Source organism: Brienomyrus brachyistius, chromosome 4 (assembly GCF_023856365.1).
Source record: "Brienomyrus brachyistius isolate T26 chromosome 4, BBRACH_0.4, whole genome shotgun sequence".
NCBI classification, from domain to species: Eukaryota; Metazoa; Chordata; class Actinopteri; order Osteoglossiformes; family Mormyridae; genus Brienomyrus; species Brienomyrus brachyistius.
In genome coordinates, this window is record NC_064536.1 from 24673485 (window position 1) to 24693142 (window position 19658).

At 45.4% G+C, this 19658-nt stretch overlaps 1 protein-coding gene across 1 annotated transcript in view; it reads right to left on the reverse strand.

Moving 5' to 3' along the window:
• Positions 1–19658, reverse strand: part of LOC125739860 (uncharacterized) — a 409273-nt gene that overhangs the window by 12820 nt on the left and 376795 nt on the right. The window contains exons 17-20 of the mRNA XM_049010379.1: positions 2833–3147; positions 1994–2302; positions 1273–1587; positions 122–155 (exon numbers count right to left, since the gene is read on the reverse strand). Coding sequence (XP_048866336.1) covers positions 122–155; positions 1273–1587; positions 1994–2302; positions 2833–3147 — 973 coding nt within the window. The remainder of the gene's footprint in view (positions 1–121; positions 156–1272; positions 1588–1993; positions 2303–2832; positions 3148–19658) is intronic.

The window sequence follows — 19658 nt, forward strand, 5'->3', positions numbered from 1 at the left end:
AATTAAGGAATAAAAGAAAAACAATGTTCCCATAAAGTAACAGAAGTTTCCCATCACTGTGTGATCAGGGAGACGCTCATAGCTGGACACCACACTGCTGTAAGTGCTGCTGGATGCTTACCTCTGTTTTTCATTATTCCCTCCTTCTTCATCATCTGCCAAGAATGGACAGCAGTGGAAACAAGAGAGAGGTTTGTTACATAAAAAATAAACATCCCTCTTTGCGGGGGCCACTACAGATTTTGGGCCCCTGAAAGCATATCAGATTGGGCACCCAGTCTGGACCAATCCAATTATGTTCCTAATTTCTTAGCATCCCATTGATTGGGGATGCATGAAATCATCCTAACTCCGCGCCCCCCTTTACAGCACCTCTGCCCTGTTCTGTCAGCCAGTATAGACTGTGAAAGGTCATTTCTAAAACTGAAAACAAATAACGAAAATTATTCAATTAAACATCTGTTTTGATGCAGAATAAATTAGGATTGTGAGCAAAGAGTCCACATCCCATGGCCCTAATAGTGGGCAGGTAAATAATGTTATTAATATATCATAATGTATGTATGGTTTAACTGGATCAGTTATTACAGAGTGTTACTGTATCACTGGCCTTTGCTGAAGTTAGAAACTACCTGCAGACAATCACCCAGTCTGTACACCTTTAGTAACAATTAATCCCTACAATCCCTACAAATGTGTGAAATATGAAGGGCAAAAAATAAAGTTTTTAATTTATGAAAGTAAAAACCTACATGTAACGTTTTTAAAACATTGCACACATGATAAATGGCTGTAAGATGAATATGTCTGTATGTCTGATTCCAGTAAGCTGATGCCTGTGATGTTTTATGAAAGACATCTGACTGGGTGTCTGACTGAGAAAATAGTCAGATCTGTAATATTTGTCATATTATACAAATGTGTCATAAACTAGAAATATGTGAATCCTGAGGCCTCTGTACAGCTGCCAGGTGTAACATGCAGATCAGACACTCATGTATTTAATAAAGACCAAAACCTATATATGATGAGGTCATCAGGCTGTATTATGGGATGTCTCCCTTAGAGGCAATACTGATATGCAAGTTAATTTTACTGTACATTCATACAGACACTTGAAATTATAGCCATCAAACATACGTAACAGTGAATTAAGTTTCATGAAATTGATATTGAAAACATTTTCCGCGTTAATGTCCTTCCTTTTTACCTGAATGACATCTTACATACTGTGCATCTCATTGGCTACAGTCTGCAGTACAGACATCTTACCCTCAGTGACTGACAGGTAAACCTGTGTTCCCACAGCTGAACCTCTGCTGATCTCCACACCACACCAGTAGGTACCAGAGTCCACAGCTGTCAGATTGTTCATGGTCACATTGAAGACTCGCTGGTCAGGATGAACTCTGATTGACACTTCACTACTTATCTTAGGGGAATCAGTACGTACTATGGGAGTACATGAACTCCAGTCACTCCCTCTGCACCAGTATTTCACATGTGCTTTATAACTGTCATCATAGTAACATGTGATGGTGACATTTCCTCCTCTCTGTACAGACACCGTGTTCAGTGTGGACACACCTGCAGGGACAGTATGAAAATTACCCAGCTGATTAACTCTCACTCCCTCTTACACCATTTATACGCATATTCACTTGTCTTTCTACTCCTCACCTGGTTGCTGCCACACTTTTGTTGCCAGAGGTTTAGCCATTAATGGCTGTGTGTTTAGGGGACAGCAAATTTACACTGTTATACAAGCTTTACACTGTCTACTTTACATTGTATAAAGTGTCATATCTTCAGTATTTTCCAATGAAAAGACATGATGAAATATTTTAAAGAATTTGAGGGGTGTCCTCACTTTTGTGAGATAATATATTAAAATATTATTTTCTGTATTTGTGTTAATGTCCTTCCTTTCTGCCTGAATAACATCTTACATACTGTGCATCTTATTGGCTAGTCTGCAGTACAGACATCTTACCCTCAGTGACTGACAGGGAAACCCGTGTTCCCACAGCTGCACCTCCGCTGATGTCCACACCACACCAGTAGTAACCAGTAGCTCTCAGATTGTTCATGGTCACAGTGAAGACTGGCTTAACAGGATCATCTCTGATTGACACTTCACCATTTTTCTTTGGAGAGTCAGTGCGTACTATGGGAGTACATGAACTCCAGTCACTCCCATTGCACCAGTATTTCACATGTTTTTGATGTATGTTGCCATAGGGACATGGGATGGTGACAGATCCTCCTCTCTGTACAGACACTGTGTTCACTGTGGACACACCTGCAGGGACAGTATGAAAATTACCCAGCTGATTAACTCTCACTCCCTCTTACACCATTTATACACATATTCATGAAGTCAATACCAGTATACTGTAGGCTGCAGTACTTTACTCTGCAGAATATTAACATTTGTTTTGAGTGAATGTTGTATTTAATATCACTATAGTTGCAAAAATATGAAATAGCTCAGGTAAATCTTAGTCATTACATAAGAAAAAACTTATATGATTCTTCATACAAGTAAAACTTCAATGAAAACAAATCAAATTGAGGACGACTTCCTTCCTTGAAATTCTCGTGTTCATCTGTTCCACCTTTAGGCTTTTTCCAGGCCACAGATAACAAAGGTCAAGCAAACCATTAAAAATTATGCCAGCTCACTTCATGCTGAAGCCGGAAGTCCCCAGTGAAGCTTTAAAATATTGAAACATAATATTTTCTAAAACATTTTCTCCTTCCTTTCTACCTGAATGACATGTTACATACTGTGCATCTCATTGGCTACAGTCTGCAGTACAGACATCTTACCCTCAGTGACTGACAGGGAAACCCGTGTTCCCACAGCTGCACCTCCGCTGATGTCCACACCACACCAGTAGTAACCAGAGTCCACAGCTGTCAGATTGTTCATAGTCACATTGAAGACTCGCTGGTTAGGATCATCTCTGATTGACACATCACCACTTTTCTTTGGAGAGTCAGTGCGTACTATGGGAGTACATGAGCTCCAGTCACTCCCTTTGCACCAGTATTTCACATGTTTTTGATACATGTTGTCATAGTAACATGGGACGGTGACAGATCCTCCTCTGTGTACAGTCACCGTGTTCAGTGTGGACACACCTGCAGGGACAGTATGAAAATTACCCAGCTGATTAACTCTCGCTCCCTCTTACACCATTTATACACATATTCATGAAGTCAATACCAGTATACTGTAGGCTGCAGTACTTTACTCTGCAGAATATTAACATTTGTTTTGAGTGAATGTTGTATTTAATATCACTATAGTTGCAAAAATACGAAAACTGATCAGATAAAATAAAATTAGCCTGCAAAAAACCTTATTGGCTTATAGTTGCTTCTTTATGTCAGCAGCCATGACACATGCAAGTTAGGACCTGGCCAGTACTTGCATGGGAGACCAAAATAAGTAACTGCTGTAAGAGGTGTAGGTGTGACCAACAGGTTAACCCATCCTGTGGTCTGTGTGGGTCCCAATGGCCCAGTTCAGTGACGGGGACACTGTGCTGTAAAAATGGTGCCGTCATTCAGATGTGATGTAAAACCCAGGTCCTGTATCTTGGATGTCATAAGTGATTCCTCTGCATCTTTCAAAAGAGTAGGGCTGGAACCCGATGCCCTGGCTAAACTGCCCACTGCGGCCCTTTCAAATCTGGCCTCCTAATCATCCCCTGTATCTAATTAGTGAGTTCTCTCCTACGCCTTCACCACCTTATCTACTGTGTGGTGAGCAGAATGGCTACCATTGCATCATCCAGGTGGGGGCTACACAGTGGTGGTGTTTGAAGCGGCTCCCCTTTGCTTCCATAATATGGTGCTTTGGGTGTCATGAAAAGTGATATATAAATGCAACATTCATTCTCATACATTATAGTTATTTAAATTTACATATATAGGTCAAATATAAGACCCTCCAGCACAAAACCGTACGGAAGTTGCATGGCCGTATGTTTTATATATTTTTTGTGCTCTTTCATTTGATACCATAATCCTAATTTTTGACCCAAGTGTAGAGATTTGTGCTGGAAGGTCACAATTATGATGGAAGGTAACCCCCGAGTTCAGTGACACGTGCTGTCTAACACGGCGGGGGGGGGGACGCGCCGCCCGTACCTCGCAGAGGGTGGGCGTGGCTACACGTCAGGAAAGTGCTCCGGGCGCGAGCCACACGTTCCCCGTCTGCTGATTATCGATGGTCGTCGCGCGAGGAACCGCAGATCTCAGAGCGCGAGGCAGCTTGTAGCGCTGGCGGCACTATAATGTGACTGTTACCCACGTGCTCTGCTCGAGAGCAAAAGGAACAAAGCTCTTTGTGTGTGACCCTACAGCACAAAACTGTACCTTAGCGTAAAAAATTAGAAATTAGGATTATGGTATCAAATGAAAGAGCAGAAAAAAACCTCAAAAAAATATCTAAAAATACAGCCATGCGACTTCCGTACGGTTTGAGCTGGAGGGTCACAAATAGTCAGATCTGTAATATTTGTCATATTATACAAATGTATCATAAACTAGAAATTTGTGAATCCTGAGGCCTCTGTACAGCTGCCAGGTGTAACATGCAGATCAGACACTCATGTATTTGATAAAGAGCATAACCTGTATCTGATGAGGTCATCAGGCTGTATTATGGGATGTCTCCCTTAGAGGCAATACTGATATGCAAGTTAATTTTCCTGTACATTCATACAAACACTTGAAATTATAACCATCAAGCATCAGTAACTGGCAGTAAATTATGTTTTAAAATGTTGATATTGAATGTATTTTCTCCGGTGTTTGTATTAATATCCTTCCTTTCTGTCTGCATGATATTTTACATACTGTGCATCTCATTGGCTACAGTCTGCAGTACAGACATCTTACCCTCAGTGACTGACAGGTAAACCCGTGTTCCCACAGCTGCACCTCCGCTGATGTCCACACCACACCAGTAGTAACCAGTAGCTCTCAGATTGTTGATGGTCACAGTGAAGACTGGCTTAACAGGATCATCTCTGATTGACACTTCACTTATCTTTGGATAATTACTGTGTACTATGGGAGTACATGAACTCCAGTCACTCCCTTTGCACCAGTATTTCACCTGCTGTTGATACATGTTGTCATAGAAACATGGGATGGTGACAGATCCTCCTCTCTGTACAGTCACCGTGTTCACTCTGGACACACCTGCAGGGACAGTATGAAAATTACCCAGCTGATTAACCCTCACTCCCTCTTACACCATTTATACACATTAATAAAAAGTCAGTCAGCTGTAGGTTGCAGTACTTCATTTAGCAGAATATTATCATTTTGCGGCACAGATGCCAGACATGGTGATCCCAGTGATAATAAAGAGTCACAGACAGGTACTGATTTATGCCGTATATACTCACAGCACACAGACACTGGCCACTGTGCTGAGGGTCCCAGCTACTCTCACTACACATGGTGGCCCAAACAATGATATTTACAATAATTAACATTAATACTATACCTGACATTAACGTACAGCACAATAACATCACAATACATGATAAATACACAGAGCTTTTTACATTATTCACAATATTTACATTGCTGGCACCGGTCCAGCACGCCACTGCGCTGCCTGACAGGAATCTCCAGTGCTACACTGCCCCCCTTCTGGGAGGGACCCAACCTGGTACCCCCACAAAGTCCTGGCAGTGCTCCAGACAGCACTGAGCCCTCTGTGGCCACTGGGCCCAAGGTTCCCCACCGTCCTTCTCAGTTCCAGCTGCTGGGAAACTCATCCCAGGTCCTGCTGATAGTATCACCAAATGGGCCAAGGGTTGGTATGGAAGCAGCCGGTCTCAATACAACATGACAGTTCTGCTTCAGAGATTCACTTCAGGACCTCCTGGGGGTCCCTCCAGTGGCTGTCCAGCTTGGGTAACCACCCCTTTTTCCAGATGGGCCAGTACACCCAGAGTCCCCAGTTTGAAAGACCTGTCCCCAGCAGCGGATGTCATAGGCTCACCTCTGTCTGACTCTGGCCATGTCCTGATGTGACCTGGCCAGCTCATGCACGGTCCGCACATGGTCCTGGAGCTGGAGCAGATAATCCAGTCCTGGTGTCTCCGGCAGCTCCGGGCCAGGGGGTGAGGCAAACACCAGCTCTACTGGGGTCCACAGCCTACAGCTATACATGAGGGACGCAGGGGCACAGCCAGTGCTCTCCTGTACTGCTGCATGATAAGTCCACAGAACCAGGGGAAGGTGAGTGTCCCAATCATGCTGGTGCTCACCAACGAGGATTGTCTGCTGGGGAGCTGGGATGCGATTCAGCCTCTTCACCAGCCTGTCACTCTGCTGATGGGGGGGGGGGGGGGCGTGTGTGTGTGTGTGTGTGTGTGTGGGGGGGGGGGGGGGCGTGGTACGGGTCTTCACAATCCCTAGCAGCCACTTTGTGAAGTAGTCCATGACCACAAGAATGTACTGATTCCTGGCCTCAGTGTGGGGAAAGGGGCCCAGGACATCGACCCCCACATGCTCCCCTAGGTACAGCTGGAGGGCAGACCGGCACTGCCAGCTAGGACCCCTCTGAGCCGCACATTCAGCACAGCAATGCAGGAACATCTGGGCGTCCTGCTGGCAGCCGGCCAGGTGAAGCGCTGCCACAGCTTCCTCAGCATCTTCTTTACGCCGTACTGCCCGGCCCCGACGGCTCCGTGCACTGACCTCAGCATGAGAGAGTACAGGTGTAGCGCCCCCTTCAGGCCTTTTGCTGGGCCCCAGTTAACAATCACTTGACGGGGGCCCTGAGTTCACTATGGTGTCTGTCTGTAGGCTATATGTTCCCTTCAAAACTAACCCAGGGCTAACATGCCCACCCTAAATACTTTAGTTACCTTATTGAACAACTACACAATATAAAATTATGCAGTTAAATTTAAGAACTTTACTACATAAAGGCTAATCTTAAGACAAAATATTCATAAAATATATACAATGTAAACAGTATTTATAATAGTTCGCACTCCATTATTGCCCACTGAAAAACCTAAAATTGCAGCCTGATCTGGCTGCTCTCAGGAGCCGTAGCAAGTGACTCGTCAGGCACTCGGTCCCTCACCGCCGTGAATCGAATAGCTGTCTCTCATCTTGCAGATGTACTCTGGAATTTAGTAGCTTCAGCAGTAAGCTTGCTGAGAGTGTGGAAGAAAGACATGCAGTCTTATCACTTCTCCCTCGTGTCCCCTGTCTCCTGGGTCGATCCCAGACCTTAGCGTGGATTCATGGGATTACTCCCATTGGCACATATTAAATGAATAAGTCATTAAATTATATTTAACAAGCAATGAAAAGAACATAAAACACAAGTGATGCCGAGCATGTGTCAGCTCAGTACATAAGGAATTTATAAACGAGAGGAGGCCATTCGGCCCATCAAGCTCGTTTGGGGAGAACTTAACTAATAGCTCAGAGATGTTAAAATCTTATCTAACTCTGATTTAAAGGAACCAAAGGTTTTAGCTTGCACTACACTAACAGGAAGACTATTCCATACTCTAACTACATGCTCTGTGAAGAAGTGCTTTCTCAAATTCAGTTTAAAATGTTCTCTCGCTAATTTCCACATATGGCTAACACTGAAGTAGCCATTTGGCTGAACAGCATCCAGACCTGTTAGAATCTTATATACCTGGATCATGCCCCCTTAGTCTCCTTTGCTCGAGGCTAAACAGATTCAGCTCAGCTAACCTCTCCTCATAAGACATTCCTCTAAGACCAGGAATCATAGAGTGGGACATGGAAGCATCAACATATACTGTAGAATCGAAGTCTCTCACACACACCAAGATCTTTCTCATAATCAGCTACCTTTATTTCAGTGGAACCCATAAAATATCTGTACTTTATATTTCTGCTCCCTGCATGGATTATCTTACATTTATCTGTGTTAAATTTCAGCTGCCAGGTATCAGCCCAGCCACTAATTCAAAATCATGTTGTAGCCTCTGTGCTGCTAGTTCAGTATCTGCTGCATCCTCCCCAACACAATACAAATCAGATTAATCATATACACTTTACCTAAACAAAAGAACCAGACACTGGGTTACACAGGCTCTGGGGCACCAGCAGCTGCTCCCCTGCACCGTCCAGCGATCAGCTGAGGCTTAACAGCAGGCCCTCGTGTTCCTCAGGGTGCCCCACTGGGTGTGGTAGGCCTTGTTCTCTGGACCAGAGGCTGATATCACCTCCCGACCCAGTAACCCTCCTTCATCCAGCTGCTCCCTCACCCTGGCCAGCATGGGGCTGCTCTGCTGCTCTGTGATGATCTGCTGGCAAAAGAAGTCTTGGTGGTGGCCTGGTTCTCCTGCACTGTGAGATGCTGCAGTGGCAGTGAGACAGAGTGTCCACGTTTCCATGCAGCTTCCCAGGGTGATGTTGGACCTCAAACTCAAACTCAGCCATTACCTCCAACCAACAGACCAGCTGTCCCTCTGAGTACCAGAAACTCAGGATCCCCAAGTGATTTGTGGTCCTTCCACAACCAGAACCACTGGCCACTGAGGTACAGACGGAAGTTCTTGCCGGCCTAGATAGAAGCTCCCTTCACGGTCCTGCCTGTGATTGCACAGCACCCAGCCCCTCGTTGCTAGTGTCCATGTCCAGAATGAAAAGGAGATGAGGGTCCAGGTACTCTAGCATGGGGACATCGGTGAGCGTCACACAGAGCTGGTTAAAAGCCGCGGCTCAGGTATCTGTCCACGCAAACCACTTCCCTTTTCTGTAGACGGTGCATTGTGTTTGCCATGCTGGCGAAGTCCTTACAAAGTGTTATAATATGACACTAACCCCAGGAAGCTGTGCAGCTCTGCTACAGTCTGTGCAGGGGGCCAGTCTCACACAGCAGCCGTCTTCTGCGGGTCGGTGTCCACGCCCTCCCTCTGATGATGTGGCCCTGGAAGAGCATCATGCACTGGAGGAGGGAGCACTTCCGGGGGTTCAGCCACAACCCTGCGCAGAGGGTCCCTGCAAACACTGTCTTTAAGTTCCACAATGTCCCGGCAAAATCAGCGGCATGGAGTAGCAGATCATCAGTGTTGATGACACATTAGGTCCAGGTGAGCTGGAACATTAGCCTCCATTAGCCTCTCGAAGGTGACCAGGCTGTTACAGGGGCTGAATGAAACTGACTGAACTGTCATAGCCTGTGACCGATGGTGAACACAGTCGTAGGGTGGTTTACTGGGGACAGTTCGACCTGCCAGTAGCCACTCCGGAGGTTTAAGGAGCTGAACCATGTTGACCCAGTGATGCATGGAAGCACATAGGAGTCCCTCCTTGTCACCTCATTCAATGGTTGATAGTTGAAGCAAAATTAACATGACCCGTCCTTGTTGGTGACAAGGTCCGTGCCACTTATGGACTGTGGGAAGGCTTCATGACTCTTGTCTGCCATTTCTTGGATCTGCTGCTCAGACACTTGTAGTGTCACCAGAAGCAGTTGGTGCAGATGCAGATGGATGAACAGGGCTAATTGCTGTACTGCCACAGTTGCTGCACAGCCTGCACTGTCTATGGAGACGGTCCTGCTGTGGTGCTGCCGTTCAGCGCAGTCTGGACTGGAGTTGCAGTCATTTGGCTGGTGGAGACTTTCCCTCAGGAGCTGTGGGCAGATCTTTTCCCCCCACCGGGTGGACGGCTCTCCTCCTCTCTTCCCCCATCGCTACCCCTGGCCGCTGCTCTCATGCTGGAGGACCCCCACATCTGTACCCAAAGCAGAGGGCTGCCTCCAGCAGATTGATGGTGACCCCTAGCTGTACTAGTAAGTCCAGTCTGATAACACAGGGGTCAGCAGTGCTGGCTAGTCAGACCTCTTGTACCACCGACTGTCCTGTCAGCGTGACTTTCAGCTGCCCCCCCCCCATGGCCATGCGCACGATGGGTGCAGCTCAGCTGTAGGGGTAGGGCTCTGCTTAATAGAGCTCGCAGTGCCTCCTCTTCCAGTGGCATCACCAGGTGCCCCCATCTTGGGGGACCAGTGATTGGGCCGTGCCACCAGCCGGACCGGAACTTGGGAGGGTTCCAGGGGCCATTACCCACTGTACCGGGGCAGCTTTAGGGGGGTCTTCACTGCGATCGGCCGTGTCCCACGTCATGCTGCTCCCTGCTGAGCTCTGTCACCTTTATCCTCAGGTCTGACACCAGTGTGGTTCAGGTACCAGAGTCACAGATAAGCACAGGAAGGCTACAAAGATGGGGTTTCCTGATGTCTGCCAGTCATACTCACAACAGACACACAACACAATACATGGTAAATACACAGAGCTATTTACACTATTTACACTGATGGCACCAGCCCAACATGCGATCTTGCTGTCCGATGGGCCCCAGTGCAACAACTTGTTTTGATTAAATGTTGTACTTACTATCACTGATTATTTAGTATAGAATTAGCCTGCAATAACCTTTTGCTTGCTTACAGTTATTTAAATTTACATTTATATGCCAACAAAAGTAACCGACAGCCCAATTGACGCTCTTTTACAGTATGTTTATTTATATATTTATGCTTTTATGAATTTAACATTCACTTAAAAATATACCAAAGATTATAGCTTCTCATATTAAACCCTCTGAAGTAGCACATTCATTGTTATTTCTCCCAGGTGTCATTCAATCAAACTAAAATTTGGTTCCTCTTGTATATTAAAATATTTTCTCCTGTGTTTGTGTTAATGTCCTTCCTTTCTGCCTGAATGACATATTACATACTGTGCATCTCATTGGCTACGGTCTGCAGTACAGACATCTTACCTTCAGTGACTGACAGCTGGATCCGTGTTCCCACATCAGAATCTCCGCTGATCTCCACACCACACCAGTAGTAATCAGAGTCCCCAGTTTGCAGATTGTTCATGCTCACAGTAAAGACTCGCTGGTCAGGATCATCTCTGATTGACACTTCATTCCTCTTCTGTAGAGAGTCACTGCGTACTATGGAAGTACATGGATCTGAAGAATAATAATCTCTGCACCAGTATTTCACATGTGTTTTATAACTATCTTCATAGGAACATGGTATAGTGACAGATCCTCCTCTCTGTACAGACACCCGTTCCACTGAGGAGACACAGTCAGCACCTGTGGGGAAAACAACCAACTTAATTCACATTTTCAGCATCACAGTATCTCTGGTTAATATTATATATTATCAGTTTGTGTAACACTTGTACCAGGAGTCATGGCACAGAGAGATTGGTTTAAGAGGACAGTGAGGAGGTGAAACAGCAAGACTGTCATTTTGCCATAAGAACAAGGGAAAGACACAGGAAAACAAAGCAGGTGTGTTCTAGGGGAGGGTCACTCAGCTATCATCCCCATCAGGGGCACATAGCCAAGGTCCACATCATTTACTGACTAGGGATGGGGGGGATGCTTTGAATTCTGTTTCAGTCCAGAGCTTTCCATTTGGGCAGCCCTCTTTTAGGGTCTGAGAGGAAGCCAGGACCTTTCTTCCAAAAGTTTATCCATTACAGGGTCAGTACAGTACAGGGAGCATGGAGCTGATCTGAGGCAGCACAGGGCACAACACAGGGGAACATCCAGGACAGCATGCCAGTCTGTCATAAAGGCAGGGGAACACCCAGGACAGGATGCCAGCCTGTCACAAAGGGAGGGGAACACCCAGGACAGGATGGCAGTCTGTCACAAAGGCAGGGGAACACCCAGAACAGGATGCCAGTCTGTCACAAAGGCAGGGGAACACCCAGGACAGGATGCCAGTCTGTCACAAAGGCAGGGGAACACCCAGGACAGGATGCCAGTCTGTCACAAAGGCAGGGGAACACCCAGGACATGATGTCAGCCTGTCACAAAGGCAGGGGAACACCCAGGACAGGATGCCAGTCTGTCACAAAGGCAGGGGAACACCCAGAACAGGATGTCAGTCTGTCACAAAGGCAGGGGAACACCCAGGACAGGATGCCAGTCTGTCACAAAGGCAGGGGAACACCCAGGACAGGATGCCAGTCTGTCACAAAGACAGGGGAACACCCAGGACAGGATGGCAGTCTGTCACAAAGGCAGGGGAACACCCAGAACAGGATGCCAGTCTGTCACAAAGGTAGGGGAACACCCAGGACAGGATGCCAGTCTGTCACAAAGGCAGGGGAACATCCAGGACAGGATGCCAGTCTGTCACAAAGACAGGGGAACACCCAGGACAGGATGCCAGTCTGTCACAAAGGCAGGGGAACATCCAGGACAGGATGCCAGTCTGTCACAAAGGCAGGGGAACACCCAGGACAGGATGCCAGTCTGTCACAAAGGCAGGGGAACACCCAGGACAGGATGCCAGTCTGTCACAAAGACAGGGGAACACCCAGGACAGGATGCCAGTCTGTCACAAAGGCAGGGGAACATCCAGGACAGGATGCCAGTCTGTCACAAAGGCAGGGGAACACCCAGGACAGGATGTCAGTCTGTCACAAAGGCAGGGGAACACCCAGGACAGGATGCCAGTCTGTCACAAAGACAGGGGAACACCCAGGACAGGATGCCAGTCTGTCACAAAGACAGGGGAACACCCAGGACAGGATGCCAGTCTGTCACAAAGGCAGGGGAACACCCAGGACAGGGTGCCAGTCTGTCATAAAGGCAGGGGAACACCCAGGACATGATGCCAGCCTGTCACAAAGGCAGGGGAACACCCAGGACAGGATGCCAGTCTGTCACAAAGGCAGGGGAACACCCAGGACAGGATGCCAGTCTGTCACAAAGACAGGGGAACACCCAGGACAGGATGCCAGTCTGTCACAAAGGCAGGGGAACACCCAGGACAGGATGCCAGTCTGTCATAAAGACAGGGGAACACCCAGGACAGGATGCCAGTCTGTCACAAAGGCAGGGGAACACCCAGGACAGGATGCCAGTCTGTCACAAAGGCAGGGGAACACCCAGGACAGGATGCCAGTCTGTCACAAAGGCAGGGGAACACCCAGGACAGGATGCCAGTCTGTCACAAAGGCAGAGGAACACCCAGGACAGGATGCCAGTCTGTTACAAGGCAAACACTCATACACAGTCACTATGGGCACTTTTAGAGGCACCAATCCACCTAGACCATGTGACTTTAGATATGAAACCAGAGACCTCATTGGAAACCAGTATATATACAGGAAGAACATGCAAACTCTACACAGAGAGCTGGGCCAGATACCAAAACCACAAGCCTGGAGGTGTGAGGCCCCCACGCTGCCTCCAGTGTCTAACAGCTAGAGCTTAACTAGCTCTGCAAACCTGCTGCAGAGCGAAAGACAAGCAGGTCTAATCTCCACCACTGAAGACCAATTTATACTTTCAGTATCACACAGGGTGAGGTGACATAAATTTCGTCATCAAGGGATTACGCCAGATGGCTGTTGATGATGCATGTTTATCCCTGATTTTTTGTTTGGTGGAGATCATGGTGCATATTGACTGTTTGTAAAAGATAACTGACTAGATCTTTCCAGTAGGTGGCAGCACTGACTTTCAGAGGGCAACCAAAAAATAGCAGAGGAAGAGGAATTGTTGTAAGAGGTGAGGAGCTATCTATTTTTACAATTTTACTGTGCAGACAATTTATACTGTCATTATACAGCTATATATGGTCTTTTGAAAAGCAACTGCCCAAGTCTCTACTATAAATTAATATACTATTTGTAAAAAGTTTACCCATTTCACTTCACTGCTTTTGTGCTTTTTGCAACATATCTGCTCTCTCTGGGTCTGGTGGAATATCACTGCTGCATGCAGACACAGACCATGATAATCTGCATAAAGAAATAAATGCAGCATGAACACAAGCTGCTGCGCGCATGACCGCCTGCAGCCTGAAAGCCACATGGAAAAGGGAAGAATGAAGTGGGCTTGAGGCTGATCTTGAGCCCTGATAAGCAGAGACCTGCTGCAGCAGCACATGAAGCTGGGTGTTTAGACCCCTCTGACTGTACACACAGAAATGACTGACGGCATCCCGGCTGTCTGCTCACATAACCACCTGTGCTGCTGAAATGACCCCAGTAAGATAATCGTACACAACACAGAACATCAAAGCATACAAAGGACAAGGGCATTTTATCTGCACTAACGGTTCTTAACTCCCTCACTTTTCTCTTGTGCATGAGCATAAAGCACCTAAATCATTAGCATGATATAGAAAATATTCTCAGACACTTATTCTGAAAAGCAGAAATGTCGTCATACAGGATGTGAGGGTGAGACTCTGCAGAAACACTGTGTGCTGTATACAGAGGGTCTGTCCTCAGGCCTTTGGTTCAGCCTTTATTATGTTTTATACAGTTTTCTATAGTGCCACTGTAGTAGGTCCTTTTAATATCTGTGGATTAGTAGAAAACAAGAGGCCTAATAAGAAGGTGTCACTGTAAGACAGGGGTGGGGGCTGTCCTGGGGGGGCAAAGTCAGATGATGAGCACATGGATTCACTTCATCTGGACCTTATCAGCAGTCCACTCAGATTGAACGCTTTGTGTTTCTCTCAGTCCCTGACAGACACACGCAGACACAGATGCTCAAATTCACACCCGGTCATTTCATTACACAGATTATGATTCTCCATACTGTCACTGTTTCTCTGTCTGTGACCCAGGACTCCTTAAATCCAATAAAAAACCCACTTTCTCCCCTCCGCTTGGTTTATACAGGTTCTGCACTCATCTGTTGGGTTTACATGGGGTGTCGCTCCTTCTCACCAACTGACCACAAACTTTATCGTCATGCTGCCTTTGCACAGCCCACCTGACCAACATCATCACTTACAGTAATGCCTGGCTGTGGCATGTGTGGCTGGGGCTCTACATCAGCAGGAAACTGTCTGCAGGACAATAGACTTCCTTTGCAATTCCTTTTTCATTCATCCAGCCTTCCTCCATCCTTCTTAAGCTGCTTATTGTCTTCAGGGTCCTAGTCATCAAGAATAATCAGTCACAATTTTACATGACGCACACATACAATGATCTTCACTATTTCCATTTTCATGGACTTACTGCCGAAGTAGTTTACATTGTTTCACCACAAGAGGGCAGACATTTTCATTTTCTACATTTACATAGAGTGTCATATACTCTGCCTTTCTCCACCCTTTCAAATCCCTTTCTAAAACTGAAATAAAAGTTATGAAAATATTTAATAGAGTAGCTGACTGGATACAGAATAATAAATTAGGATTATGACAAAAGTGTTCATATGCCATGTCACCCACAGTCAAACTGAGATTAATTATTTCATTAATATATCATAATAAATTTATGATGGACCTGGATTAACTAATACAGAGTACAACTGTAACACTGGCTTTTGCTGTAATTATTAACCATCTATAATCACCCATTCTGCAAAGCTTTAGTAACAATCCCTACATGGCAGAAAAATGTCTGAAATAGTCTTTAACGTCTGACAATAAAACCAAAATTTTTACTAAATTAACAAGTTTTAAAATATGGATTTAAATGAATATACACAAAACACATGGCTGTATCACTGGTGTCTGTCTGTGGGAAAAGTCTGAGTATTTGTCATTTTACAAAGATTTATCATACTGTAAACTAGAATTAGCCAAATCCAGAGGTTTTAGTTCAGCTCCCAGGTGTAACATGTAGATCAGACACTCATGTATTTGATAAAGAGCAGGACCTGTATTATGGGATGTCTCCCTTAGGGGTAATGCTGATATGAAAGTAAACCTTTTATTCCAGTCATACAGACACATAAAACAATCAGGGCACAGGGATGGAGTACATCCTGGATGGGACACCAGTCAGTCACAGGGCACACAGACTCACATTCCTATTTAGAGACACCAATTAGCCTGACTGCATGTCTTTGAACAACACAAGGAAACACACACAACTTACAGAGAACATGCAAACTCCATAAATACAGCATTAGTGAGATTCAAACATGGAGGTGTGAAGCAACAGCACCATCTACTGGGCCACTGGGCCACTCGCATAGACACTATTGTCTCAGCAAATTGCCCTATTCAACAACAGTTGAAAAATGTTAACAATTCCCATCCCTACATATCCCTGTATCCTTACCTCATATTCAAGCCACTCGGACAGGTGACAGAGGGCCAGTATGGGAGTGACAATAGGGTTAACCCACAGGCATGTTTTCGGAAACAAACGAATTATGTATACATTTGTTTCATCCATTTTGGAAGATGAGATGCAGGGTGGCAGTGATAACTCCTCTGAGGCAGCAATCGCGTCATGCCCAGAAAAACGAAACCCGTTCATGGTAGCTTTCCAGGCAGCGAAATGTGATGAGCAGAGGGTGAAGCTGCCACCGGCTGTGACAACGTTCGTGGTGCAAGGTTTGCATCCTTTCACCACAGTAGAGCAAAAAGCTTTTTGGTTGGTACTAGTAGTGAAATGCTTTCATTAGTAAGTTTAAGTAAGTTTAACATGTTCGAGTGCTAAGAAGATGGCCTGGTTTTGTGGTAATGTGCCCGTGTGCTTGTTACTACAGTGTAATACGAAATATTGGTACCACTTTACAATAAGGCTCCCCTTTGCCACTTAGAAATGGTACTGACTCATTAATAAATAGAAAACTGTAGTATAACTTGTTTATAATTGTCTATTAATGATTTATGAAGTGTTACAACTTAATTTATAACCCGCTTATAAACCATTCATAACCCCTTTATAAGGGTAGCCTTATTGTAAAGTGGTACCGAAATATTTTTATTTTAACTTACTCATAGCTGACTCTTAGAGTAACAGCCAGTACCCATACAGTGACACAATGAGAGCCCACATTGAACTGTATGGACAACCACAGCCTTACAGCATATTGTTATGCTGGTAGATGGGCCTAACATTAGATCCAGAGATCTTAGAGGGTTCAGCAAGTTGTCATTGACTGTACGGACACTCATAGAAATGCCAAATCAGCTTGGTCAAGAGGGTCTGACAGAGTTGAGTTGTGGGTCTCATGTCTCCACATTACTAAATCTGTTCAACGTGAAATGCCCCACGAGAGGGAATAACACCTTGGACCATGTATACACAAATATCAAGCGAGCCTACAGATCTGTTCCCCTCCCCCATCTGGGTATGTCTGATCACCTCTCCCTGCTTGCTGTCCCAGCATACATACCATTGAAGAAAAAGACAAAGCCCATCACCAAGACTATTAACACCTTGTCTGATGTAGCTCTGGCTCAGCTGCAGGACTGTTTCGCCCTTACAGAGTGGAGTGTTTTTGAACATGATGACCTAGAGACTTATACCTCTGCAGTGCTGGGTAACATCACGCATTGCATGGACACTGTCACCATGGAAACACGGGTCCGGGTCTACCCCAACCGTAAACCCTGGATGACGGGTAAGGTTCAGGCACTGTTAAAAGCACGTAATTCTGCTTATAAATCTGGGGACCAGGATATGTACAGGAGAGCAAGAGCAGACCTTAAAAAAGGCATCAGAGAAGCAAAATGGGCCTCAAGTAAGCTATCGAATGACCTCTCAGACAATAATCCCAGAAAGGTATGGGAGGGATTGAAACAAATTACTAATTACAAAGGCAGCGGGACATTATGGGAAACATGGACATTTCATTAGCAGAGGAATTAAACCACTTCTTTGCTCGCTTTGGGAGAACTGTACAGTAGATACTCCTTCCATGCAAACTGCCCTGCCCATAGCGTCCTCTGAGCTCAGCCCAGACACACTCACCCTTCAAGAATATCAGGTCCGTAATATATTCAGAGCAGTAAATCAGAGGAAAGCTGTTGGCCCTGACGGAATACCTGGGAGAGTGCTCAAAGTCTGCGCTGAGCAGTTGTCTCCTGTGTTCACCACACTTTTTAACGTATCCCTGTCACAAGCCAGTGTCCCTCACTGCCTGAAATCTGCAATAATAGTTACAGTCCCCAAGTCCTCCACTGTCAGTAGCCTCAATGACTACAGACCCATTGCACTGACAGCTGTGGTTGCAAAGTGTTTTGAGAAGCTGGTCCTAAAGCACATAAAGGACTGCCTCCCACCTGGCTTTGACCCATTGGCCTCCACTCTGCTCTGCAACATCTAGAGAATCCTAGGACTTCAGTAAGGAAGCTCTTCATCGATTTTAATTCAGCTCTTAATGCCATCATCCCGGACATCCTTATAGCCAAGCTGGTTAACATGGACACCCCCCCCCCCCCCCCCCCCCCCCCCCCCGCTACATGTGCATGGAACAAAAACTTTCTGACTGACCGGCAACAATATGTCAAAGTTGATGACGGGAGATCATCCACCCTGTCACTCAGCACTGGCTCACCACAAGCATGTGTGCTGAGCCCTCTTTTGTTCACCATCTACGCCAGCGACTGCATCCTCATGCACTCTTACAGCACCATTATCAAATTCGCAGATGGCTGGGGGGCAAGACCTCGCCTGGGCTGACTTCCTGTCAACGTGGGGGGTCAGTGCTGGTGGTGGGTCAGTGTCATTCTTACAGTCTTGATGCAGCTTTTAGCAAATTTCTCTTAAGATCCCAATTCTGTTGGATTACCTGTTACTTTAACTATGTATACCTACATCAAAAGGTGGAGATTTCAGGTCCAGAGAGTACAAATCCAGACCAAGATTTTGTTTCAAGCAACCAGTTGAGTACTCTGTGACTATGACTATTTATACTCAACTGGTTGGTTGAAACAAAATCTTGGTCTGGATTTGTACTCTCTGGACTTGAAATCTCCACTTTTGCATAGATCTGCAAATCTGAATAATTTTCAGATTAATTTCCTGGTGAAAACATTTTGTATAATTTAATATACTGTTGTTAGTATGTAATTCGCTCCTGCCTAGATCCGAGACACAAAGCTGGAGGAAAAATTCCTTGCTATCAGGGTATATGAATGTATACACACATCAGCCACGAGACAGAATAAGACCATTCCTGTATACTGCTGCCATATAGTGGACACAAACAAGACTGCAGTCAAGTGTAAAATCATTCTGTTAGTCTGCATTTAACTTCTGCACTAAAAACAGGAAGTGACTAAACCATAATAGATCATCCGTTTTTCTGTATGTAATAAAAAAAAAAAACATTTAATAAACGTCTATCTGTTTGGCCTATTTGTGATTACGGAATACTGAGAGTATTTGATTTTACAGCAGGGTTCATTCATTCATTCATTCATTCATTCATTCATCATCCAGCTGTTTATCCTGGTCAGGGCACCAGTCATCAAGGAGCAATTAGAAATTAAACATATAAATCTATTACGAATGTTATTCGTAATGTATTGAAAAGTCTCTGTTGTCTGTATGTTTATCTTAAACATGCAACTGTGATCGAGAGCGGGTACTTGTCTCTAGTCACTATTTTATTTTACGTTCCCCAGCGCCCGCATACAATAATCTACAGTACCTTTCATTTCCATAGACTGACTGCAAAGGGCTGTGACCAAAGGGCTCACATTCTCATTTACTACGTTGACACACAGTGTCCATAGCTTTGCTTCCCTCGTGTGGCTGTGAACTGTAATTTCAGCCTGTGCTTTTCTTGAAAGTACTCAAGGTAGTAAAAGCTATTTGTCCATTAGACTGACAATATTTTCATTAGTCATGAAATATCAAATATCATCTTAGATA